Consider the following 27,286-nt stretch of genomic DNA (forward strand, 5'->3'; position numbering starts at 1 on the left):
TCAAAATTCTTGATCAAGATCCTACATGGAAAAGGGCAGACGTGAGAAAAGAATAGTTCTTACCTCTGGTCCCTGTCGTCCCCTTTGTCCTGGTATTCCCTAAGACAAGGTAAAAAAAATGGCCGTGAGGCCAAGTTAGGTATCATCTGAACGCTGTTAAAAGTGGAAAACTTACAGTGATTGCTCCATTAAAAATTTCCAGTTGAAAGATAAAAAAATGCAAAATTTAAAATTTTACAAAAAAAATTCCTTACAAAAACAGTAGCAGTTTTGGCCTCCAGTGCCATTGCTTAGGAAAATGTATTTTTATTTAACAATACGAGTATTGCTCTTCACCAAATTTAATATTGCTATCAACAGTGCATACAAGGCATAGGATTTTTAGTATTCTCCCAATAAATCAAGCCCAAGTGTGTGGGACTACGGTGGGTTCGTGGATTCCCCAATGGAGGGTGTGGGAACAGAGATTGACCTTGAAGATATTAAGTTGTACCATGAGAAAGAACAGAGTAAAAGAGTAACATTGATGATAGCAAAATTAGCCAATGATATGTTACTATTGCAGCCTGTAACCAATAGCAAAAAGACACTTGAGCTGGTAAAGACTATATAAAAAAGCATCTGTGGCAATAAATGGAGACTGCTGTTTGTATTTAAGAACTTGGTCTATGTCGTTTGTCCATCCCAACTGCGACACCCAAGCAAGTTAAGAATGATTTTTTTTTTCATTGTGTACAAGTGTCCTCTGTTAAAGGAACTTACCGGGTTGCCGATATCTCCTGATGAGCCACGTGAGCCTTTTTCTCCTCTCTCACCCTGTACACAGAAAATTTAATTTTCTTAGCATCACTGCAGTTTCTTGGTTCTTCTTTCATCCATTTTTGTATGCCAAATTTTTAAGTCGGCAAAAAACTGTCTTGTGGGACTTCCCCACAACATTCTCTGCCAGTCTTTCAGTAAACAGCATCGACCACCAAAGGCAACCAGTTACACATCTCTGAATGGGCCTGGCTGACAGCACAATCTAAGAACTGGCAAATACTGTCATAGCTTGAAGGCCCTTGTTAAGAGGACAGACCTGGGAGTTAGAGAGCTGGCAGACTCCTGGTTTTGCTTCAAGCTGGCTCTCTGATAAATGGGCAAATTACTTGCTTGTTCTGTGCCTCACTTCTTTAATTTGTTGCAGTGAGAATAATGACACAGACTGCTTGTAAGGGCATACTCTTGCTGGGAAGTATTGCACAAGAGGTAAGCATTGGTACCATTGTGTGACAGGATAAAAGGCTCACCCAATCTTTTATCTCTCCCTGAAAGCATTGATGGATCTACATCAGACCATTTTCTCCAGTCTCTCATCCAGACGACCAAATCTGGTTTTGTCTCACTCTAAGTGCAAGTTGGGCTGTTCCTTCTCCCTGGAGGCAGCTGAGCTTCCCCCCTAGCTGATTTCACTAAGGAGAGTATTCCATTCCCTTGCCAACAGTCCAGCCAATAGATCTTAGATGGATTTAGAAGCTATGCTGATATCCAAGAGATCTGTGAATATGGTTGCACTTCAAAATTTAAACAGTTGGGATATGTTCCTCCTCCAAAGAGACGGAACAGGACTTTGCTATCTGTACGTATGTTTCACATGAGTTCTGGTAGTGTCATTTGTGGATGCTGCTAAAGGCAGTGCTCTGTCTGTGGTAGTCTGTGTGTCCGACTGCACTGGTGTCCTCTATGAATATATCTCTCTGGAATACAGGCTGAACCTTGATACTGGGCAAACCTGCAAACAGGAGCAGCAGCATCCATTGGACTGGGACAGGGACACCTCCTAGGTTTTAGAGTGCATTTGATGGGGCTTCAGTGGTTGGGGAGGAGTCCACATGTCCCAGAACCCATGGAATGTAGTGGCTATCATAACATCATCTTTTAAAATTGGAAGGATTAAATGACTGGCACACTGGATCAGTTGCTTATCATTGCCTTGTGAGTTTGACGCTGACAGTGGTAGTAATTCCTTTCCAGCAGTATTTGTGATTAGAGACCTTTAACACCTGTGTTAGCATCACATTTCTTAAGTTCCCATATCCTTGGCAAAGATATAGTTAATATAGTGCAGGTAAGAGGAGGAAATTGTATTACTGGTAAGCAGAAATTTTCAGAAATTCCACATATTTCTAAAGAATTACCTCTTGCCCCCTTTCTCCTGCAAACCCTTTTGCTCCTGCTATTGCACTGTTCAATCCAGGGTTGCCCTGGAAAAAAGAAACACCTAGTAAGAATTCTTATTCTTACAAAATCTGAGATGTTAAATAAACAAGTCAGTCCTTAGTCAACGTGTATGATGACTGTCAACATTAAAAGAAGTTCTGTCCAGAGAGAACAGATCACGGATTTGGTGGTACTAACTATTTAAAAACTGTAAACATTCTTCTTTAGCACAACAATAGAGAGATTTACATATATTAAGGGTCAATAAAAAGCCTATGTACATGTTACAGTCATTGTCATTTCATGTGAACACATCAGACAAACATCCTGGTTTTGCCCTGGTGCACAGGAGACTACGTGTAAAGTCTCATGAGTACATACAAGAAGACAGTCTGCATCTAGAAAATAATCATGCACTTGAAAAAAACATACGGTATCTCCTCGAAAGCCCTTCTGGCCACGATCACCTGGGGGTCCTCTTGGCCCTGGACTTCCCTGAAAGAAGAAGATATCTCGGTAAGAACCTGAAGCACTACTTTTATGAGGAATTTCATTCAGGCTGGCCCAAGTTCCAAGCTTTCAACTTTCATTTTTAAATACTCTCACCCATAGCTTCTTCCCCAATTCCACTCCCAAAAAAACCAGAAACCTGGGGGTTCTTGGACAGGAAGCAATATAGAAACAGGTACTGTGCTCTACATTTTGTTTATTTTTATTTTGGTTTGGTTTTGTTTTTAACTAAAGAATGATTTCAAAATACTTATTGCAGCAAAACAGAAATTATTCCAAATAGACTTGCACAGTGGCCTCCCCCCAGCCTGCCATCTCTAAGAACAGGAATTGAATTGTGGAGGCTAAACTGTAACCAATCACCCTAATTATGACCTTGGATCCCACTAAGTATTGTTTTTATTACATGGACCAAGCCAAAATGTTCAGTGCCTACCAGGCTGGGGTTTTTGCTCCAGTTAGCCATTCTACAAATGTTGTCTCATCAGTGAAAAGACAAATGGTCAATTCTCCAGCTGTCTATTGAAGCTGCCACAAGGTGGTATCCCTTTTTACAATTTAGTGTCCTCAGTCACACCTTGTTTCAGACCACAAGGTAACTGGAAAGGCAAACAGGCCTGCTCCATGCTTTATAAAAAACATGTTACCTGACCTTGGCAAACACAGGTAATAAAACAATCTCTTGTCTTGTGTATCTGAACCTGCCAGGGTACTACACAAGTAGGTAGCTTCGTATGTATCTTTAGCCCAACAAAAATTAGTCATATGCATAAATTACTTGGTCCCTTCATAAATATGAAAAAACGCCCATCTAGAAGACTGTAAGGTACAGATCTAATTATCCTTCAAATTCTCTTTCAAATAGTAACATCCTACAGACCAACTATTTTCTGGGTATGTACTCTATTTACAAAAATACCTGCTGGCTCTTCATCAGTAGTTTGCTCTTCTTCAGATGTTGGAAGTTCTATAATACCTATCCTGATAGGAGTTCAAATTAAAAATGCACAAATAACTCTGTGGTACAAGGTCTACTTTTTGTGTTTGAGAGTTCATTAAAGACATTTCTCACAGGGATAGTTTCATGAAATAGCCATACTACTGTTCTTAAATCCAAATCCTGACCAAGAAAAGATAACAAAATATTACCGGATATCCAGTGTCACCCTTTTCTCCTTTCTTTCCAGGAACCCCAGGAAGTCCCTGAAAGACAAAATATGGTATATTGATTCATTTCTGTCACTCAGTAACTCTGAGGTCAAGAAGGCAAAAGGAAGAAAATAACATACCTCTTCTCCTCTAATTCCATCAATCCCATCTTCTCCATTGTCGCCCTGAAATAATACAAATATTCAGTAATTTTTCACATAAACAAGTGCACATTTACAAACTCTAGCAAGAACAGGGTGACACAGACGAAGATTAAAAAACAAACAAACAAACAAACAAACAAAAAGACTCAAAAAACACCCCAAACCAACAACAACCCTCCTCCTCAACAACAAAAAACACATAAAAATCCGAGACAAAACAAAACACAGAAATTAATGCCTGAAATTTCATTTCTTGTATGTTCCCTAGGCACAAAAATAAACTGGGCATTGCACCAGACGTCTGCAAAGCAACTTTAAAAAGTAACATTGATTTAACACTCACTGACATCTCTACAAAACTCTTTAAATCTCCATTTAGTGCAGGACAAAGCCCTAAATAATACTGCATTCACAAACTCAGACTGTCTAGAGTCACATTGTACCTTTTTTCCAACAAATCCTCGAAACCCCTGAAAAGAAAAAAGATGGCAAAATTTAGAATAAGATGTAATAAAAGCATTGAAGGATTATTCTAAATCACAATGAGACAGTATGTCCAGAATTTTTTTCAACCTTTAAACCTCTTTTGCCTGGACACCCAACATTGCCTTGTCTTCCTTGTAGTCCAGGTGGTCCTCTTGGGCCCTGAAAGAGAGAAAAGAAGAATCCAATTGTTTAAATTTATGTGAGCTTTACACAAGCTGGCAACTAATTTATCTGTTAGAGAGATCTGCTCCAATAGTCCTGGAAAGCCTTCTTCTCAAGAACAGTAGACCCAGTAAAGTCCCTGGTTGACTGCAGATTAAAGACATTGTAACAACAGAAAAATGTGCAACTGCAAGATCCTCATAATTCAGTGACCTTCTATGAAAAATCAAATATATCAGCAGTATCCTAGCAAATGTTAAAATATTTTTAATCTTCCTTGCTACACTTGTGACGTCTGTTAGCTGTCTGCATTGTTCTGCTAATATTCACATTATACTTAGAATCCCAAGTCTCCAGTTACCCTTCTGACAAATCTGACTCCTGTAAAAAAGCATCACTATAGCAGTGCATCTTAGATTTGAAACTGCATACAAATATAGAAATCTCACAGAGCAGAACCAATATTTGTGGCTCTGGCTAACAGGATTTCCATGAAAAACTTATTCCTGCGTAGTAAAGCAAATACAATGTGATGATGCCACTACACACCTGCCGGCCTGGTTTTGGACTTACTACATCCCGTCATATGAAGACTTGCTCTTGAGTGAGCAGTGGTCCGAAGCAATGCCTACAAACCATTATAACCTGCTGCCAACACCAACAGAACAGTTACTGCATCCTCCTCAGGACAACTTTAGGCTGGGCTCCTCCCCAGTATCCATTATACTGCTATGATACTTCCCTATTGTCACCATAGTGCTTTGAGTTTCCACTAATGGGTCTTTGCTCATTTACCTTTTTTTTAAATTTTATTTTTTAATTTGAAACAAAACCTATTTAGATGAAAACTGTTTGCTCTTTTGGGAGCAAACAAACGTATCCATCAATCTGAGAGGTGGCTATAACCTTGCAATACACTTCCCAGTCTCTTTCCCTTTCATGTTTTTGATTTTAGCAACCTACCAGCAAAAAAAACCAAAACAAAAACAAACCAAACTTCTGGGTAAAATCAAGAGGATGCTGCTTGGGTGGCCTTCAAAAAACACATCTAATTTGGATACAATCAAAAATATCTAAAAATGGATGCCTGGGATCAAAGAGCTGGTGGCTTATTAACAGTTTATTCTGCAGAAAATGCCTGGGTTTCTCTCCATTTATTTACTTCTAGTTTCCCCATACAAGACTGGTTTTGATTTTTCAATAATAACTTAGGAAAACATGAAAATAAACAAAGAAAACAACAAAAAATGCTTTTTGTAGAAGTCTTCTACAGGATTAAAAATAAGTTACCAAATAGCTTTGCTATGTAGGCACCCACTCAGCTGCACATATGTGCTAAGCAGGTTATTGCAATATATGTCCATTATATCCCAAGAAATGCTACTGGAAATTTTACGATCTTGTCTCTGTTTGATTCAAGTGATGTGAGGGAGTTCTCACTTTAAAGGTAATACAGCTTTTGTAAGTTCACTATCCAGCTAGTTTAGATGGTCTTTCCCCGCTGCCGCCCCCTGCTCAAAGGTTTTCGTTTTCACAAACACAGGTTTTTAAGGTGTTACAACTTACCGGTTCTCCTTCATCTCCAGGATATCCTGGGTTGCCTTTAACACCGTTAGGTCCCTGAAGTTAAAAGAAGAGAGATAATTCTATAATATGTGGTCAACATTCAGAAACTATTGGGAAATTCTGGAAAAACTAAATGGGCCAATATATTCTGTCCCTCTGCTTAATCTGGGCTTCAAACACTGTTGAAAACTTGAATAACAACTTCTTTACTGATAATTTTTCTCCTAATGTTTCCCCTAATGTGACTAACAGTTTAATTCATCACTAATGCATTATTTGTCCCACATGTAAATTTGAAGGTGGCCCAAAGATGCTCCAGGGTGAACAGTCTTCTTTCACTGTAGGCTCCAGAAAAAGCTCTTTCAAAGTTCTAAAGTTCTAAAGTTCTCCAACAAGTAATTACACATTTCAAGACAACATTGAGATATATCTTAGTTACTGAATCTTTAAAAGCTGACAGGAAAAAAAAAAAAATAAAAATCTTATACAAGATTCACAATCTGTCATACATAAATGCTTACTCTGCATTTTTATGGTGAATGTTTCACTGGTTTGGGCAGAAAACAAGGGTCATTTTCTTATTCTGCTTTGAATAGTTTCTTCTTAAATGCCTTTCATATCAAAAATTGTAATCAATTTCTCTTTTGTCTTTGCTTTTTGTTTGACTAGATGTTCTTCAAAGGTCCCTTCCAACCCAAACCATTCTATGATTGTATGGTTGTCTCTTCTCCACACTGGCATGAGATAATTGGCTCTACATTTGTCAGTCTGGATGAGCAAGAATGTACGTTGAGGATGATCAAAGAGCAATTGCCACCCATAGGATAGAACATGCCTTCTCCAAGTCATTATTTTTGAAGGAGTTCATGTAACATTTATTTATATAAGAGTTGAGAATGCACTGTTCACCCTGGCTTAGAGGTCAGGAGGAAAGAAGGATACCAGTAAACAAGTTGTGGAGATAGAATCTTAAAACGTGTATGATTGATGAGAACTGTTTTAGGAGAGACCATATCACTAAAACAAATTGTTCTGAATCCAAGGTGGGAATTTCAATTGGCCTGTGATTCCACATAGATGTAAGCTGCACCAGAAACAGCTGTCCTGGGCTTTGAGTCTCAGCACAGGCTTAATGAGTTTTCCTAATGTCCAGTATTAAATGACCCTTGTTGTGTAGCACAGAGGATAAGAGAGAACATTCTTTCAATCTCTCACTCCCCTTCCCCTTATTCATAGGCCAAAAAGAAGCTCCTACTTGAACTCAGAGGCCTCTTCTGCAAAAGGATAATGTTTGGAGAGTGAAATCTAGCCTGGCACAACAGCCATTATACTGAATTCTGAGGTAGGGCTTAATGTAAGTGGCTGTTTTCTTCTGTCTGCCTAGAGTATGATGCCAGGCAGGGGACACACTGACTCTGGCACAACATTTTGTGAGAGCTTTTTGGAAAGTGAAAAGCCTTCATATATACTCTCTCCTGAGAGAGAGATGGCTAAAAAGAGAGTCTGATCCTCCAAATTTTACTCCACTTAGTCATCAGCATTGCAAAGTACTACCCTGAAAGGGGTTGCTTTGTACTTTGTCTTTTGGAGCACCAAAGTTTGTTCTGGTTGTAAACTGAGGCTGCAGAGGAGCACTTTCCTTTACCGTCATTCAGTTCCCTGCAAAAACTCACAGCATTAAGCAAAGTATCAGATCACAGATGACATGCTCTCAGGTGACAGAGGCTGTAGTTTGTCCTGGAAAGGCAGGAACCCACCATCTGGCCTGGTAGAGCATTAGAAATAGCAGCAGGGCATAGCTATCCTGCAAGTGCACCTGCAAACCTATCTTTGACTTTGCTTAATATTTGTAAAGAACAAAGAAACAAGGGCAGAAGAGATGCTGTGCAGAGGACAAGATGACCCTGGGAACTACAGACCTGTCAGCCTCACCTTTGTGCCTGGGAAGATCATGGAACAGATCCTCCTAGAAGCTATGCTAAGGCACATGGAGGACAGGGACGTGATTCAAGACACCAGCATTGATTCACCAAGGGCAAGTCCTGACTGACCAACCTAGCGGCATTCTACAATGGAGTAACTACATCAGTGGACAAAGGAAGGGCTACAGATTTTGTTTATCTGGACTTCTGTAAAGCCTTTGGCATGGTCCCACATAACATCCCTCTCTCTAAATTGGAGAGGTATGGATTTGATGGGTGGACTGTTTGGTGGATGAGGAACTGGCTGGATGGTTGTACCCAGAGCATAGTGGTCAATGGTACAATGTCTGGATGGACACCAGTGACAAGTGGTGCCCCTCAGGGGTCCATATTGGGACCGATACTGTTTAGCATCTTGATCAATGACATAGACAGTGGGATTGAGTGCATCCTCAGCATTTTTGTGGACGACACCAAGCTGAGTGATGCAGTTGACACACCTGAGGGATGGGATGGCATCCAGAGGGACCTGGACAAGCTCAAGAAGTGGGCCCATGTGAATCTCATGAGGTTCAAAGGCCAAGTGCAAGGTCCTGCACCTGGGTCAGGGCAACCCCAGTATCAATACAGGCTGGTGATTGAGAGCAGCCCTGCAGAGAATGACTTCGGGGTGCTGGTGGATCAAAGATTCGACATGAGCCAGCTATGTGTGCTTGCAGCCCAAAAGGCAAATAATATCTTTGGCTGCATCAAAAGGAGCATGGTCAGCAGGTCAAGGGAGGTGATTCTGTCCCTCTGCTCTGCTCTGGTGAGACCCCACCTGGAGTCCTGAGCCCAGCTCTGGAGCCCTCAGTACAGGAAAGACATGGACCTGTTGGAGAGGGTTCAGAGGAGGCCACAAAAATGATCAGAGGGCTGGAACACTTCTGTTGTGAGGACAGGCTGAGAGGGCTGGGGTTGTTCTCCGGGGAGACCTTATTGCTGACTTCCAGTACTTAAAGGTGTCTATAATAAAGACAGGGAAAGACTTTTTAGCAGGGCCTGTTCCAACAGGACAAGGGGTAATGGTTTTAAAGTAAAGAAGGGGAAATTCAGGCTAGATGTGAGGAATAAACATCAAATGAAAAGAAAATAAGAGAAGTCAAGATTGTCTGAGGTTTAGAAGGGCTCTGTTGCACTCCTTAACTGGACATGTAGTTAGTAAAAAAAAAATATCAAAAGACAAATAATTTTGTTTAAAGTACGTTTTGCTTGTTTGTATGGATTAACTTCTAATTCCCCAGCCTGTAGCATTTGACTGGCATCTTTCCATTGACTTTAGTGGAAAACTTGACTATCAAAATGGAATGCAATGTTCTTCTGAGATTTTGGTTCTTTCTAGAACCCCTGCAGAAACAACCGGTTGCTACCCTAAGTTGTTCCAAGACTGTGAAAGAATGCGGTCATTAGGAACTCAAGCAGCTATTAGGAACTTTCCGATGTCTCTGAATCGCGATCTCTGAAAGACACTTTCTAGGGAAAGGCTGGCAAGTTGCTAAGCAAAACTAGTATGAGAATCTTTAGATGAGCTCATCAATTACAAAATGTTCCCCCACCTGCATATAGCTTATAACTGATGACTGATTCCTCCTCCTGCATCATTAGACAGAGGGCATATTATAATTTTGGAAGATTTACTAAAATCATGCTACAAAACATAGGTAGATAAACATCTTTACATCATTATTTACAACTCAAACTTAGCAATACAAAGCTATGATATACTCTTACCTTTATGCCTCGCTTTCCCCTGTCTCCGATTTCACCTTCGTCCCCAGTACATTTGCAAGACAAACAGCAGCAGGTTCTCTCAGCAATATTGTTCTTAAAAAGAAGAAGTTACTGCAGGTGAAAATGTATTTCCCAAAAAAAAATTCTTCATGGCTCTGCTCCTGCTCTTACTGGAAGCACTCATGATAAGAACACAACTGGACTTTATGCTCTATCAATAGCATGACTCCTTTGTTAGCCATATTTACCAAACTTGATATTTATGGTCTGATTGTGCAGTTATTTCGCCCAAGATCTTACTGCGTACATTTATCAAATAACTTACCAAGAACTTGGATAGCCTGCTAGCGACATCTGTCATGCCAATATCTAAGTGAGTTCCATAATCAAATCCTTTTCCAAACTCAATGGATTGGAGGTTCTGAAAATCGGAGGCTCCTTCCAGAACAACAGTTATAAGACCATCCAAACCTAATTATAATAAAAATGAACACAGATATCAGTTCCACTGAAAAACAATTTCTCTATCTTATATATACCTGCATCATGAAGAAGGTGAATGATATCTATTAGAAATGCCAGCTGTAAAAAACAGACTTTTGATGGTGTACAATTCCATAAGTGATTCAAATGAGGTGCTAGTGACAATGAAGAGCCAATAAAAGGATCAACATAAAAATCTTCCTGTTTGAATAACAAATAATGATTCAAGACCATATGGTTTATTTGGTGTCAACATAAATATTCACTTCATCATTTAGCTCTTAGGGAAAACAAGAATCTTCAGGTTCCACTTCTTTTTACATTAAAATAATAACAAATACTGCTGGCTCCAAGTCATCACTCCATCTGCTACAACAGCAGACCTAAAGATGAGGTAGACATCAGTGAAATTACGCATCTGAATTCGCTGTTTCTCCGGCTTGGTTTTGCTGTAAGAATGCATGTCCTTACATTGATCTATAATGACACCAGTGTGAAATTAAAGTAAGCCTGTGGTCACAAGACAATTCCTCAGGTTGCAAAGCAAGAAGAAAAGATATAGCCTATGCAGTAATATCCTGAAGTGCTCCGCTTGAACTCAGATTATTCAAAGAAAGAATGGGGAAAAGTCTGTTTCTTTTTGTAAGGCGAAAAAGCATAGAGAGGCAACAATTCAGTTCAAAATGCAGTTACATCAGGATTCCAGGTTGAGACTTGGGGAAGGAGCCAAACACACAGACAAGTATGCTCGTCATGGCAACAGCAAAAAGCAGTACTTCTCCAGGCTTCTGGCTTGGTACTGGGTATCTGTTATACAGTTGTACAACACAGCTGGCAATATCAGCAGATTCAAACAAGCTGAATATACTCTGATTTAAATTCTCCGAATCTAGCAGACAGATTTGTGATTCTAACAGAGATGAGAGCAGTATCTAGCTGAATGCTGCTGCACAGCCCCAGCAGATGAAATTTAAAAAATAACAGAAACAAAGAGAAACCACGCAAACCTTAGACCAAAGATACTTTAAAATTATTTTAAAACCAATCCAAAATCACGCTTAAACACCTAATTTGCTTATTGACACAGGACCACTGGCCAACAATACACAACATCCCAAGGAATACAGGCTTCAGTACAGTTGAGTGAGCTGTTGTGCATATCTATCTATCTTGTCATCTTTCCCATGTGGCTGCCATAATGTCAAAAGAAGCCTCATGTTCTCCCCATTGCTACTGCTCTGCAGTTAACAGCATCTTTGCTACAATGACTGTTATGCCCCATTTTACTGCTTGCATTTGTTACCCTTGTACTCCACCAGAGCTCTTCTTGTCACTTGCCTGCTGTTCAGAATAGGGAAAAGAGAGAAAGAGACAATGGACATGAGACAATAGATGTCTGTATGGGAGGAGGCACAAGCACACACCAAAGGGATTGATACCAGTTGACAAGCCATGTGCATCTCCCTTCAGCAAAAATAGGCTTTTCATCTCCAGTTCTGTTTTTCACTGCTCTTTGCATGACAGTCTCCTGCACACATCAGAAGAGCTTAGCCTGTGGCAGCTTCTCCATTCCTTCTGCCCTGCTCCTCTGACCCCGGGCTCATAAAATCTCTAAACGGGGAAGTCATCCCAAAGAAGCATTACTGTTTACTTAGTCCTTGCTACTAGTTGTTTTCTGGAACATCCACTACTGGTCACAGACAAAGATAAGGGGCAAGCTAGGAGGACAGTCTTATTTGGCATTGTCAATCTTACTTCAATGGAGTTAATCTAATTTATTTCAACTGGGCACCTGACACTATAACTCCTTTTATTTGCTGCTAATCTCCCTCTGCTCTTTCTGCAGAAAAAAAATAAAAAGCTCTTGTCACTCCATTGCTAAGACACCTGAAAAATTAAACGTTCTGTCTTTTCTGAAATACCTTTCTTTTTAAGATCTTCAGATTTTTGTTCAAGTGCTTCTAAGTCATCGTCCACGCCATCTGAGAACACAAGTAATACCTGCAAAGACATAAAGGAGAATTCAAATCACACAGAAGCAAATAACAATTGTATTTCAATCTTTCTTATATAATTTGATCAAATGATTTTGCTTAAGTCACCACATTACCTTTTGTCGGGTTTTATCCTCATTCTGAAATGTTTCCCAGAGTGACTGCAAGAAATCAACATTAAGTCGGGATGGTCTCTTGATCACAGCATCAGAGAGGTTACGCAGGACAGATTCCTTGTCAATGTAGAACTTTGCAGATATTGGAGTAACAGTATTCTTCACGTGAACAGCTACACTGCTCTGTGCCTTGGACCCAACATTGCAGCTCACATCTCTTAGAGACAGGAGGGCTTGCAAAATGTCAGGGAAATGCTTTTCCAGTTTGGTCTGTCCATAAAATAAGTGGTGGCCTTCCCTTTGTGACGAGATGTCAAATCCCACAGTGATGTCCACGAAACAAGCAACTGTTGGGAAAATCATAAATAAATGCGTCAAACAATGTTCATTTCAGGTAAAGAAAAACAGAAGACAAAAAACACAAGGGGAGACCAATGCACATCAGCTAAGTTAGCAGGACCCTCTGGAATCTGTCATCTCCAAGCCTCAGCTAAGATTATCTAAAATGAATCTTTAGGTCTCTAATTCATTTAGAGACATTTTCATCTTAAACCCACTCAGATCAGTTCTTAATTTCTAGAGGAAAAAATGCGGAAATGAAAACCATATTTGATAGATAAAGCTACAAAAAAATCCCTAAATGCCTTTAACTGAAAATGTGTTCTGTGATTATCCTTATGTAAGAAATCTGAGAACCCTTCTTAACAGCAATGCCAGCACCAGTTTCAGAAATTATTTCACTGGAGGTATTTCTCAGTATTTCCTCAGTTTAGCAGCTTTTGTCTGTTTCTTCCCCTTAATTCCCCAGCTACAGGCAATTGAGCAGGTAGAATTTAGAAGAGCAGATAGAATTTAGAAGATCAGAGGACTGTTTGTTTTCAACATGTTATGGTGGAGAGTTAACACACAACTGCTGTATTATTCTTATTACTTTAAAAGTAATGCTATGCCTAATATTTAAGATTTCAGATTACAACAATATCTTCTCTCCTCATCATGCTTTTTACCTGTGCCTGTACATTCACTGTGGCACGCACAGCTCTGCACAGTTAGCAGATAGAGCAGGGGCACCCAACTCTGAATATGCATTTAAGCATAATTTCTCACTGCATGTGAAGTGATGAACTGAAATGAAAGTACATGCCACAAAATGAGAAGTACTGCCACCATGTCCGTTGTTTAATAAGATAAGGCTACTCTAATCTCTGGCATGACTTAGTCACTGCATGGGTATTCTATGAGATTAATGTCTTTCTCATTATTATTTCTGTCTGTAACTCCAGAGAAGAGAAAATACACATTTTTAGAATTATGCCTATTGCTAGTAGTACTTTATTTCTGCTCTGGAATCATTGTAACTTCTTCTAACTTTCTCAAATTAGTGTTCAGTTGATACGGCTGTTAACTCAAACGAAGAACATATTTGAAAGTGCTAAAGCTGTACTTTGAGTAAAGATGTAGATGAACATTATACACTCTAAAGCTTGGATAGAAATTTAAACAATTAAAACTAAAAGCCTCAAGCCTCGGTTGTGTTATCTCAATCAATCAGTTCAAATCTGCAGAAATGAGAACTCAAGCACACTCGTAAGTTAATGAGGTGTACATTAGGGCATGAGCCTGCAGTAAACTTTCTAAATTCAAAATAAATGTTCACATGTGTCTTTTACCCCTTCTGACAGGGAGAAAATGGAAACTACCTTATGTACCAGAGAAGAAGAGTATTTGCCTGGGCAGCAAGGGCAGCTAACACAATGTAAACTGACATGGGTGGTTATTTATCAGCTCATATCCTTTATTGTATGGAGGGAGCAAAAACACCTGGGTCATTTCTTTCAGCAATTTTAGAGAGACTGGATATAGCTTATTTGTTCTACAGAGATCATTATCTTCACGTGAGTCAGAAAAATTTTTCTTTTCTATTTCTAGAGCGTTGCAGAAGATCAGCCCAATGTATTCTAAAGAACCACTCTTAACTGGTAAGCATACTTAAGGCAGCAAACAGAGATCTTAGAATGGTTTTGGGTTGGAAGGGACCTTAAAGATGAACTTAGAACAGTTTGGTTCAGTGATATTTACCTTTTCTATTATTATCCTCACAAATAACATCCACCAGTCTTTTTTTTATGGTCTTCAAGTTCGAAAAATCATCAACAGCATATTTCCTACTTGATGATCCAGTTATCTGTGTTAGTTGGGACTGATCGACATTCCCCACACCTATGGCATATATATCAACACCTTTCTTCCTCAGGTCTTCTGCTGCTCTTGCAGCTCTACTGGTTGTTCGTCCAGCACTGATTACCAGCAAAATCTGTTGGATATTTTCATGTATTCTGCTACCCTTTTCTGGTTGGAAGTTGACTTTCACTTTTTCAAGTGCATTTGCAATATCACTTTGGTGTCCTTTAATTTGTTCGATGCTTTTAATTTTCAGTTCTAGTTCTGATCTGTTCTGAAAAATGCCTAATTGGAACTCTTCTTTATAGACACGACCATACAGTGCTAAGCCAATTTTGGTATGTTGAACATTAACAGCTGGAGTGATTACACTTCTCACAAAGTCCATCATTATCCTGAAGTTTTCTTCATCTATGTTTTTGGAACCGTCCATTAGGAAAAAAACATCTGCTTTTGCTGGACAGGCTGCAGAAGATAAAGGAAAACATATTATTTATAAAGTACACAATTCTATTAGCAATCCCATCTCTACCTCCCACATCCTACTAGTCATATTGAAAATACCCCAACAACAACGAAACAAACAAAACCAAAACCCAATAAACAGATCTAAAAAAAAAAGTTAAGCACATAAAATATAACAGACACAGAAATTCAGACATCTAGTCCCAGAACACAAACCATACTCCTGTAAGCATGTATGTTGCAGCGTAACCATAGGTGCATTTTCCTCTTACCTGCTGAGCAAATAAATTTAACCAAACATGCACTGGGCAAGGGCACATTTCACTTTAGACTCATGCAAATGTCTAAAGAGGTCAGGTGACTCACACACCCAAAATGCCTGTTGCTCTCCATACTGCTTTGAAAAGGGAAACTACAGTGACTAGACATGACAGCTACAAGCAGCTAAAGTTAAGCATGATAAATCCTACCATATGTGTATATATAAAATTGACACTCTTCAGGACTCACTGATGAGGTGTCTCCCCTCTCTCAGAACCAAATTGTTCTCAATATGGTTGCCATAGTCCCAAAGGACCAACTTGCAAATAAAGCACAGTAACCATAGCTACTTCCAGAAAGATGGCAGAAGGAGAAGGTAGGAAAGGGTAGCCACTACAAGAGCTGAATAAGCAAGCAGGGAACAGAGATGACTGTAATTTAAATCACATTAATCAGAACAGAATATGTTATCTGTACTGATCTGACAGATGCTTTCGCAAGGCTTTCCTTCAAACACAATTGTAAGAGAAGAGGAAGTTGGACACAACAGCCAAGAGTGAGTATAGACTTACCTGGTTCTGAAATATCACATATATCATTTGTTATATTTGCAGTTAAGTTCTCAAGTCCTTCAAAGGTATCCACATAGAAACACTTGTCCTCTGATCCAGCCATTGTCAGAAGCTCATTTCGCTTTGCTCCTTCTACTCCAACTGCATAGATGGTAATTCCTTTGTTCCTTAATCTCTGGGACACAGTATCCAGCTTGTCTTTATCATGGGATTCCCCATCAGTTATCACTATCAGCACCTGGGGAACACCTTTGTTCTTTCGGCTGCCATGTTCTTCAGTGAAGAACATTTCAGAATGGACCAGTGCCTGTGCTGTATAAGTTGTTAGTCCTATAGGGTCATCCTTCTGGATCGCCTCAGTAATCTCCAGTTTTGTAGTATATTTATTCAGGTAGAAGAGCACAACTGGTTTATCAGAATATTTTAGTGCTCCAAACTGAACTCCATCTGGGCCGACATTAGACTGTTTCACCAGGGCAATCATGAATTCTTTCATGGCCTGGTACTGTGAGGAGCTTATGCTTCCAGAGCTGTCCATAACAAACACAATATCTAAACGTTCCACTCTTCTGCATTCTGTAAAAGCAAATTGAGAAAAGTAAAGTTTTCACATGTAACATTATGCAGAATCTTACTGATTATTATAACTCAAGTCAATTTCTCAGAGTTCTGTGCAATGTCTGTATAACTTTGCTTACTGCATAGATAACTGTCTTGCTACCATCAATAAGTTGCACATATGACAATGAAAGTTTTTATATTTATAAAAAATGCTGTCCTTTTGCTCTGGATACGAGAGTACAGGGCTTACAAAGCAAACAGAAATTGTCATAGAAATATTTTTATTAGGTTAAAATACCTAAAACTATCCTTCCACAGGGTATGAATATTAGCTGAAATTTCCTTCCCCTTGCATACAGCCCATTTTGTCAGTTGACACTTAACATCTAGCAGAAAAAAATCCAAATGTTTATTTCATATCTGAATTAAACATAGCAGTGGGTTTGCTTCTTACAGTCTCAGTGTTGTAAATTATTTATTTGAAGAGCTGGGCTAACATCCTTCCTCCAGCTTACTCCATGGTGAAAGAATAGTCTGGTCCCTCTGAAGGGCAGTCTTCTCCCAGTTGCAGACATACAGAGCAGCACAGATGATAGCTGGTGACTTGTTACATTTCAGGCTTCCCTGATCATTGTCACTATGTAAGCTACTTGATGCCTTTTCCAAACCCATTGAGAAGAAAAAATGATGCTTAGCATCTTTGCTAATTGTAGTAGTACTTAAAAACTCCCCTTATTTACAAGTTTTGTGCTGCAGTAACACAAAGCCTGAGCCACATGTCTTAACACAGATTGTCTGGACCTCTTAAGACTGTGAGTAAATCACCACTGAGTGCCTCACGCTTTGCTCTTGTCCCCACTCTTCCTCTCACCCCTAAGTAAAGAAAGGGAGTTTTGAAAGCTCAGAAACTGGATGCTGGGTAGAATTCAGTACTGAACTCAACAGTTAACCTAAGATATTTTAAATGAGTGCCATTTCCATGATTGAAACTGCAGCTTTGAATCAAAGTTTTAGCAAGATTGTTCATGCAGGAATACGTTACTGAAAGTTACCATACTTACTATCATCAGGAGTTCTACTGCAAATGTCAAAAATGAGGTTGCTTATTATCTGGCTTAGAATATCAAAATTTTCAACATAGAATACCATATCACGCTTCCCACTAATCTCTTCAAGCTGAGTTTTGTTTGCATTAAAAACTCCAACAGAGTAGATAATAATGCCTTTATCTCGGAGCACTGTGGCAGGGCCTTTAACATCATCTTGTGATTCCCCATCTGTGATCAGGATGAGAACTTTTTTAACTGCATGACGTGAACCACTACTGTCTTGAAAGTATTTAAGCATGAACTTCAGTGCTTCTCCTGTCAGCGTGGTGTATTGAAGAGGATATATCCTGTCGATAGCACTGAAGATATCCCTTTTGGTGATGTAAGTGTTGAGCTTGAACTCTTCCTTTGGTTCGTGGCTGAACTGAACAACACCAATCTGCACTCTGTCTGCACCAACATCTGTTCTGTTCACTAGCTCTCTCATGAAGTTTTTCATTTTCAAAAAATTCTCATCTCCAATACTTCCAGAACTGTCCACTAGAAACATGATATCGCCTTTCATTTCTTTGCAGACTGTCAAGGAAAAAAAGATTTTTAAGCTTATGGTGCTTTACTTTTTTTTGAGAAAAAAACCCAACAGCTTAAACAGACAGAATAACCTCAGAAACAGAAAAAGAAAAAAAAAATCCAGAACAAGCCTTTTCAAACCCTAGATTTTATTAGTTCATTGGTAAGTTATGATTGTGACTAAAATATTTTACCTGCTCAGATCTGAACAAGGACATTATTAATTTCATCAGTTTGCAATTCAGTCAGCATTAAATCACAGCAAGCAACTGAAGCAGCATCTTAAGATCAACAAGGAATTTCTAAAATAAAAATCTAAAGCCTGTTGCTGTTTTAGAGCCTGAGAAACTTGAAAATTCTCTCTCCTTTTCAGTGTGGTAAAAGTAGAAAAAAAGTAAAACATCGTAAGCTTAAAAATATGCAGAAGCTTATTTTACAGAAAGAGGTGAGCCAAATGATAGATAGGTACAAATGGACACCCTGCACAGTGGTGGGTCACATTTAAGCACATTTTTTAATTAATGTTTTATAGGGTTGCAAGAAATAAACTGAGGATGGGGTGGACATATTAGTGCAACACAGCCTTTGCTTGTTTCCTGGTGAATGCTGGCCAGAAAGCTACCATTTAGAGAATGCTTCTTACTATATTATTACTTTAAATTGTAAAACTGTTTTGACTTCAGAACATCTCGATTCTAGAATCCTATTTGAAGTATATGCTGTGCCTATCTACACTTGATAAAAGGGACTGGCTTGTTTGAGATAAGGAAAACAGGCTCAAGAGCTAGCTTTAAGAAAGATACATTCAAAATCAGATACATTCACAGACCTAGTTCTACAGCGGTATGTGATTTTGGGTGTCTTTGACATTGGTGGCTCAGTTTCATAGAATCATCGAATCAGAGAGAGGTTTGGGTTGGAGGGGACCTTTAAAGATCGTCTAGTTCCAATCCCCTGCCATGGGCAGAGACACCTTCCACTAGACCAGGTTGCTCAAAGCCCCATTCAACCCGACCTTGAATGCTTCCAAAGATGGGGCATCCACAATTTCTCCATGCAACTAGAGAATAAAGTCTGTAATATACGGGAAATAGATGCTTGGAAATAAGACCTTTTCATGGTATTGCCCAAAATTTAAGCAACACAATAATCATCATTTCCCTCTGAAAACTTCAGCTGACTGTGAAGTTATTCAAGCTAGAAAAATGTACCTTACATTATTAATGAAATAACTTCTCTATCAAATCAAAAGGAATCTGATTATTCTCTGTTGTCAGGACAAAGTGAAAGCATGGTCTTACCTTCTGTGGTGCAGATCTCTCTGGTAACTTCGTTTTTTATATCATTCAGCAAGTCAAATTCATGTACAAAGTACACTCTCTTTTTCACTCCTGCAATCTCATAAAGCTGAGTTACATTAGCTTCCCTCACACCAACGGCATAAATGTTAATGTGGTCTTCCCTGAGTTTCATGGCTGGTTCCTTCACACTGTCGTGTGACTCTCCATCTGTAAGAACAATTAGATGGCAAGGCACTGTAACTCCTCGCTGCCTCCTGGCCTTTTCAAACAATGGCTTCATGTAAGCTAGAGCTCCCCCTGTGTTGGTATTTCCATATATTTGCCGAATATTTTCAATCCCTTTTATTAAATCACTTGCTGAAGTATATTTATCAAGTTCAAACTCCAGTTCATTAAAATGTGAGAACTGCACAACTCCAACTCGAACTTTACTCATTCCTATGTCAAACAGCTTAATAATTTCCTTCAAAAAATTCTTCATATCCATAAAATCCAGGTAGTCAAGACTTGTTGAACCATCAACAAGAAAATAAATGTCAGCTGCTTCTGTGTCCTGGCATCCTGTGTGGAATGAGAAAGTCTCCATTACATCACCATTTTGTGCAAGGACAGATCAACTATCTCAACTCCTTTTGTAATACAAAATAAACTAACACATGGATTAAGTCTTCATCTGCTAACAAAAATTTGGAAAACTTAAACTGCTAGGTATCTTAGGTATGGCACCAAGAAACAAAGCACTGTTTATTCATGGCTATATGACTGCTGGAAAGAACAAAACTAAGAACTTGGAGTTTTCAGACACATCTGAAATGCTTTTAAGCAAAAACCTCCTGTGATTCCCGAACTTTAACCACCAGAATTCATTATGCACCATTACATAGCCATGTTAAACATTTAACCAGTATGACTGGTTTTACTGTTGCAAAGGTTTCCATGGACCAGCAGCAGTCCACTTAATGTTCTGATAGTCTACAGCAAGAAACCACTGACTTTTCATGCTCTTGGGCGTAAATCCACAAGTAATTTTTAATGAAATATCTAAGGCTACTCCATTGTTATTACTACGTTCAGATGAGTTTGAAAACTTCAGACATTTCATTTTGCCAGGACACACACTCTGGTGGCTAAGATCCCCATGATGTACACTTTCTTGTCTATTTTCTAGGTTTGATCAAAATAAAGGGTAGACTGACTGGAAGGTTAACAATTCCTAGGGAAATCTCATTCAGATTCAGCATCTTCCAACAGATCAAGCTCTAATGGTGCCTTAAATAGGTTTTTAACTTGCTCTCTGCCAGTTTTAGTCCTTCCTCTTAAATAATGGTACAAATAAACAATCTTTTAATACTACTGAACTTTAGCAGTATGCTAATGAGTAAAATGTGAATCCATGTTCAATTTTAAATATAAATTCCTCTTCTCAAAGGTTCAAACTGAGAAGTTCAATTTGAGAGCATGAGAAGGTTCTCACAACCTCAATCATGGTGAGTCTATAGTTAAAACCCCTTAACCTGGAAAGAACTAAAGTTATTTGGAAAGCCTTACCTGTTTTGAGAATCATGTTTCTTTCAGACTGGACATAGAGTTTATTTTGTATCTGATTCAATAGCTTCTTTCGAAAAACTGTATTTTGCCTTTGCAGGTCAGAAAACTCCTCGAGACTGGTAACATACTGCTCTTGAGGATAAGAAGCTATTTGGACCAGCTGTGCATTGGAAGCATCTTCAACACCTATGGCAAACACTGTCACACCACTTCTCCGCAGATGAGTAGCAACATCACTCACGTTGTCTTGAGAGTGTCTGTGGGTAACCAGAACAGCTATTTGCTCTACTCCTTGCTTCTTTCTGCTCCCAGCACTTTCAGTAAAGAGTTTTAGCCTTGTGGCATTAATAGCTGCACCAGTGTTGGCTTTTCCTGACCCAGCAGAAAGGTCCTGTATTATCTGCAGAATTTCAGCTTTGTTTGTGTCTGTGTTTAGACGAGACACCACTTCTTGTCCCTCAGTGTACATCACCAGGCCAATTCTTATGCAGTTCTCCTTCACATCAAATGAGGATGTTAGGTTTTGCAGGAATTTTTTTAGTTCTTCGAAGTTTGACTTTGGAGTACCACGATCAACTGTAAACACAATGTCAGCAACCAAGTCTCCATCACATACTGCAGTGAAAAAGGATGAGAATAAAGCAGTGTTAGTCGCCATTTTCCATGTTATTTCTATAATTAACTATGGACTGTCGAGTGGGGTTTTTTGGTGTTTTGTTTTTTTTTCTAAGACAAACTTTTCTGCTTCATTTAAAGTAAGACAAGTTTGTAAAAATGCTTTTTAGCCAAAGTTGACAAGCTACTGAAAGACAAACTGATAAAATCTCATTTTAAGTTAAAATAAATGACCAAAAGATCAGAAAAGCTGGGAGATACAATAACAGAAGTGTTTATAGTTTCCATATGAAGTACATTCTTGTAATTACAACCCTTGCCTGTATTTTTTATTATATTGATCCAAAAGATACATATCTAAGGTTATTGGTTGGACAACGCATGCTAAAACACCTCAAGTACAGGGGTTTCTATTTATTTTTTAATTACTTATCTGATATATATAAGAAAAATTTCAGTACACCAACTTATTTTCAATACTACAGGAAGAGTATAAGTTCATCAGCTGTACCATTAAAGATTTGATAATGGAGTCTCTAATATAATCCATCAATTCATACTTGCCAAAGGTCCTCAAAGACTATTCATTAATTTACCAATTGTGGAGGGTCCATAGCCTCACAAGGAATTGCAGTTCATTAAAAGATACTAGTTGTATCTACCACCAATGTGTAAAAGCAGATAAAGATTACTTCTTCACCTCCATTACTTTTAGTATCAGAGAATAAAAGTGCCTCATACATTCCTACACATGAAAAAGCACCAAGTTTTAAGAACAATGACAAGCACAAAGCTTCTTGGGCATAAGACTATATCCATCTCATCCATATTCCTATTTCCCTATTTTAAAACATGCTAAGGTATTTAAAACCCCAGCTAACATATCCCTATTCTCAGTTTTTCAGCAGCCATTGTATCTTAAATGTCACACAAGTTTCTGGGGATGAGAAGGTATGTGAGGCCTCGCATAACTAGCATCAGACTGAAGGTCTAAGTCCTTAAATGTCACCTCCCACATTACTGATTTTCTTACCTTCTGCTTCTTTAATGCTCTCCATTTGGAACTCTGCAATAATATTGGAGACATTTGTAGAAAACATAGGGAGGTCCCATTCCTTAGGAAAAAAATAAAAGAATGACTGCGTAGCCATCAAGTTCAGTTGTTGTATCGCAGCTTCATATATCCCAAGGGCTATCACTTTCACTCCACTGTCTTGTAACATCTTCACTGGCTCTTCCACATCATCTTCAGAAGGTGAAGTAGACAGGACCACTAAAACCCGATTTCTATCTCCTCCATTAACTTGGAAATACCTTTCATAAACGTAATGGAGGGCATTGCCAGTGTTTAGTGGCCCATCTTGCAATGTTTGCATTTCTTGCACATGCATCAACATTTGCTCCTTTGATTTGTATGTGTCCAGTTCAAACTCTTCATGAACATCATCATTGTACTGGACAAGTGCAATACGGTATTGGTTAGATTCTAGTGGCAGAGTGTATATCAATTTGCTAATAAAGTCTTTCAAGTAAGGAAATGCATAATTTTCTGTGTCCTGTTGGCCAGGAATCAACAGGACAATATCTGTAGTATCTGCAGAGGTCACAAAAAAACATAGTATTAATCATTTTTAACTGTCTCCAGACACAATGAACACAATGTTGAGGCAATAAAGTGACACAGTGCTCATTCAGCAACAGTCTTGGAACAGAAATAGAAAAGCTTAAACAGTTCCTATACTTAGAAGCTGGTCTACATATTTTTTAGTTTTTAAAAGCCTTTTCACTATTAGAACATTTAACTAACAGGGTTCTAGACAAAGGCTGACTTGTCCAACGTCTGAAATTTTTGCTGACTTTAATAGAGGCCACATCCATGGTTCTTCAAGATCAGACTGAAACATGAATTTGAGGAAAGACTGACGTCTTATATTTCTTATAAAGGAAATGAATTCTTTACATTACTCCTAGTAAAGAAAAACCTTTCAAGTATTCAATTTCGTTCAGAATTAATTTGAATTCTTGAAAGCAATTTCTTTCCTATACCTTCTTTCAGTTACAAATATCAAAGGCCTGGTTTTAGTTCATATTTAGAAATATTTCAGATTTTGAAATATTTCATATGTCAAAACCCAACACAGGAGTTCTGCTCCAACTAATTCTTCACAGACCCTTTAATGTGAGTTGTTATGGAAATTGAAACAAATTTTTCAATGAATGGAATAAAACGCACAACAAAGCTGCAAAATACATCATTTGGAAGTTGGCAGGTTCAGAGCTGCTTGTCAGTGTCAATTTTGCCACCTGCACCCACTATTCCTGCATGACACAGAGTCCCCATGGGGAAAATCAGAAAGTCATTAAAGACAAGCCTGTAGTTAACATGGAAGTTGCTCAGGAAACTTCAGTTTATGCTTTCCCACGTTTGCAGTGATGTTTTTTGCGACCTTAATTTTCTCTCTGCGTGATGTTTGCCTAATACACGAGAATTCATAGTTTCACTATATATGTTTAGCGTTATCTGAAACACTCTGCTGAAAGTTCAGTGATTTTTTTTTTTTTAAAGGAAACCCTACACATCCTTTTTCTACTTCAGCCCTTTCAGGGTGGGAAAACAGCTTTATCCCTCAGAAGTTTTATGCAGATTCAGGAAATTCAGATACAGCTAAAAATTAGTATTTCTTTTACCTTGCTGCTCTCACCAAGGAGAGTTTAGGCAGCTGGATGAAACAACTGCCAGCCAGAAATGCTCAAAGCAGTAAAAGTCACATTCTCCCCAGAGCAGCACAACTGCACAGGAGTTGCCTGAAATGGGACATGAGATCACTTTCTGTGATCACTCTCTCCTGTAACAAATCATAACTGTTCCCCTCCTTCCCTTCCTAATGTTCCTCTGTATGCTAAAAAAACTCTAAGAAAATGACATTTATTCCATGCAGGGAATGCAGAGTTTAGGACCCACTATCTGACAAATATTTTAAAATCAATAAAAAGCTGCCCTAATCGCAGAGTAATATCTTTTAATTCCCTGCAAATGCATTCACCCAGTGGAACTCTAGTAGTGTAAACTGAAATATGAAAATTATGCACTTTAATAATATCTGTAAGAAGTTCCCTGCACCAGCAATGTCTGATCTTCAGCACAGAAATTTAGTGTGCTGCTCAGGAGGCCACATGCCTGTTGACTCTCTCACAGCTCTCACTGAGGATGCAGTTAGGGTTGCACCAAAACTCCCGTGCAGAGTCTACTGCATATGCCAAAACTGTATTTCAGAAATGCAATACACACACTTAAAAAGTAGGAGTCTAAAGAGGGGATAGAAGAGATTAAGACTACAAGCAGTCTTCCCATTTTATCTGCCACAGAGCTGCCTTAGTCCAGCTGAACGGTAATGAGCCTACTCCATCAAAGAAAAGCCCACAGGTGATGTTGTGCTCTTTCCTTTTCTGTCTCTTCCAGCTGCCTCTCTCTACAGATCACGCAATATACATTAAAGATCACAAATGCAATATTGGCATCTAGCCACAAGCCCAGATTAAATATTTGCTAGCTGATGTCACTACTCTAATGCTGCACAAAGGTTATCTTAACATTTGGAAATACAATGCAATATAGTCCAGTTTTTCTGATGGATTTTTTTCATTAGAATGTTTAAAATGATCATTACTCTCCATGGGACTGACATGAAGTAGCACTGCTTACCTTCTTGCACAGCTATGTCACTGAAATTAAGTGTACTTATTTCCATTAAGTCGCTGATGTTTACTTGGATGATATCATCAATGATCTGTGGCATATATTCTGATAATTTAGGCAGCTCCTCTATCACTGGATTTTTGTAATGAAATGGTGGGGTGGCCATCTTAAAAAGGTCATTATATGAAGCTTCTTTTGTCCCTATCGCTATTATCTTTACTCCAAGACTCTGCAGGCTTATGGCAGTTTCTCGAACATCATCTTCTGAGGGTGCTGATGTTAAAATCACAATGATGTTTTGCTTTTCTTTTTCATCTGCTGACTTTTGGAAAAAGGTTTCATAAGCCTTATTGAGGGCATCTCCAATTTGCACTGAACCCCCACCCTTAAGTGTAAAGTAATTCCTGATGTGATTCACCATAGGACGCTTTCTTCTGTAAGTGTCCAGCATAAATTCAGTGGACAATTCATCACTGAACTGAGCAAGTGCCAGCCGATATTGGTTAGGCCCTATTGGTAGGCTGTCAATGATATGGATCAGAAATTTTTTCACATAGGGGAGAGATGAAGGTTCCATAGAGTCAGAGCTGTCAACTAAGAGGACAATATCTGTAGGGACTGAAACACAGAAAATTTAGTTTGCTACATCACCTTTCACTTCTGGATCCATAACATAGTCAGACATTGCAACTGTCAAGAAATGAAACTTGGAAAGAAATTTTGCAACTCAGTTAAATGTGCTAGTGACCACACAGAAAAATAGATGCCTGCAGATGAGGAAATCTCTAGTCAACCGCACCATGACAAAATTAGCCAGATACTCCATCGAGCATAGTTTCACTTCGCAACCTAATAGCATAAAGGAGAGCAGGACTAAGATATAGCCTCTACCTTTCTGTTTTGCTTGCTTACTCTCTCTAGTGCACAAGAACATTATGTATGTCAAATTTTCCAAGAATGGGAGAGTCCGCTGTTTCAGAAGAAACATGGATTAACAAGCTATTCCCTTGCCATTCCCAGGCAAGGCTGCACTTTGGGAAAACGGCCAGCCCCACCCCACTCCAGCTCAGCTCATCCTTCCTGTCCCCTCAGTGTCTCACTTCATACCTCACATCATGCTTCAGCTCACACACCTCAGCCCTCACTTCACACCTCACACTTCAGCTCATATCTTGAATTTCACTTCACCCCCAAAATCTCAGCTCTCACCTCACACTTCAACTCACCTTTCAAACCTCACCTCACCCCGCAAACCTTGCCTTACATCTCACACCTTACCTGAAACTTCATCTCAAACCTCACCTCACAATTTGTTACCTCCCACATCACCTCCCACATCACATCTTACACCTCAAACTTCACCTATTGCCATCCAAACTCAGCTTTGGCTACTCTGCATAGAAGTTTCTTTACCCTCTCCAGCTTCTGGCCATTATTTAGTGCAAAAATGGTGAGCAAAGGTTTTTCTTTCCCCCATTAAGAATAGGATTAAAAAAAGAGATAATAAAATACCTGTGTTCTGGGAAACAGACATGTGCATCTCAAAGAAGATGAAGAACAAAGCCAACAGCATCTTGATTTCAAGGTAGAGTCCTCTGAGTATCCTCTCTGAGGGAGGTGAAAAGATTGGCCACGGTCAGAATAGTAAAGAAACTGCTCTTTAACCACATGTGTGTATCAGGAAAAGCCAACTCTACTGAGGTTCAGATGCATCCTGCTTTGTAATTTTTTAAAATTTGGATGAAAGTGGAAAGCACTTAAATAGCCTCCTGTTAATCAAACAGTAAATATTACTACAAAAAGTATTATTACAAAAAAGTATCTTTTAAACAGCTATTACCCCTTAATGAACAGGCATGTTTATGATTTCAGGAAGGATGGGTATCTTATATTGAAATACTACTATCTTCCATCAAAGGCTTTTTTTTTTTTTTTTAAAAAAAAA

General features: G+C 38.9%; 1 protein-coding gene across 1 annotated transcript; it reads right to left on the reverse strand.

The window, feature by feature from the left end:
- COL6A6 (collagen type VI alpha 6 chain) lies at nt 1-25,918 on the reverse strand (the record flags this gene model as incomplete). Its single annotated transcript, XM_080364190.1, has 20 exons — nt 1-21; nt 763-816; nt 2,178-2,243; nt 2,632-2,694; nt 3,859-3,912; nt 3,999-4,043; nt 4,466-4,492; nt 4,596-4,667; nt 6,237-6,290; nt 9,929-10,021; nt 10,254-10,399; nt 12,334-12,412; nt 12,522-12,868; nt 14,601-15,113; nt 16,001-16,576; nt 17,623-18,186; nt 19,482-20,042; nt 21,030-21,644; nt 22,678-23,238; nt 25,348-25,918. The coding sequence occupies 20 exons, from the start codon at nt 25,916-25,918 to the stop codon at nt 1-3; spliced, it is 5,082 nt and encodes a 1,693-aa protein (XP_080220316.1).
- Between the last annotated feature and the right edge of the window lie 1,368 nt (nt 25,919-27,286).

The sequence above is a fragment of the Nesoenas mayeri genome (assembly GCF_963082525.1).
Source record: "Nesoenas mayeri genome assembly, chromosome: 2".
NCBI classification, from domain to species: domain Eukaryota; kingdom Metazoa; phylum Chordata; class Aves; order Columbiformes; family Columbidae; genus Nesoenas; species Nesoenas mayeri.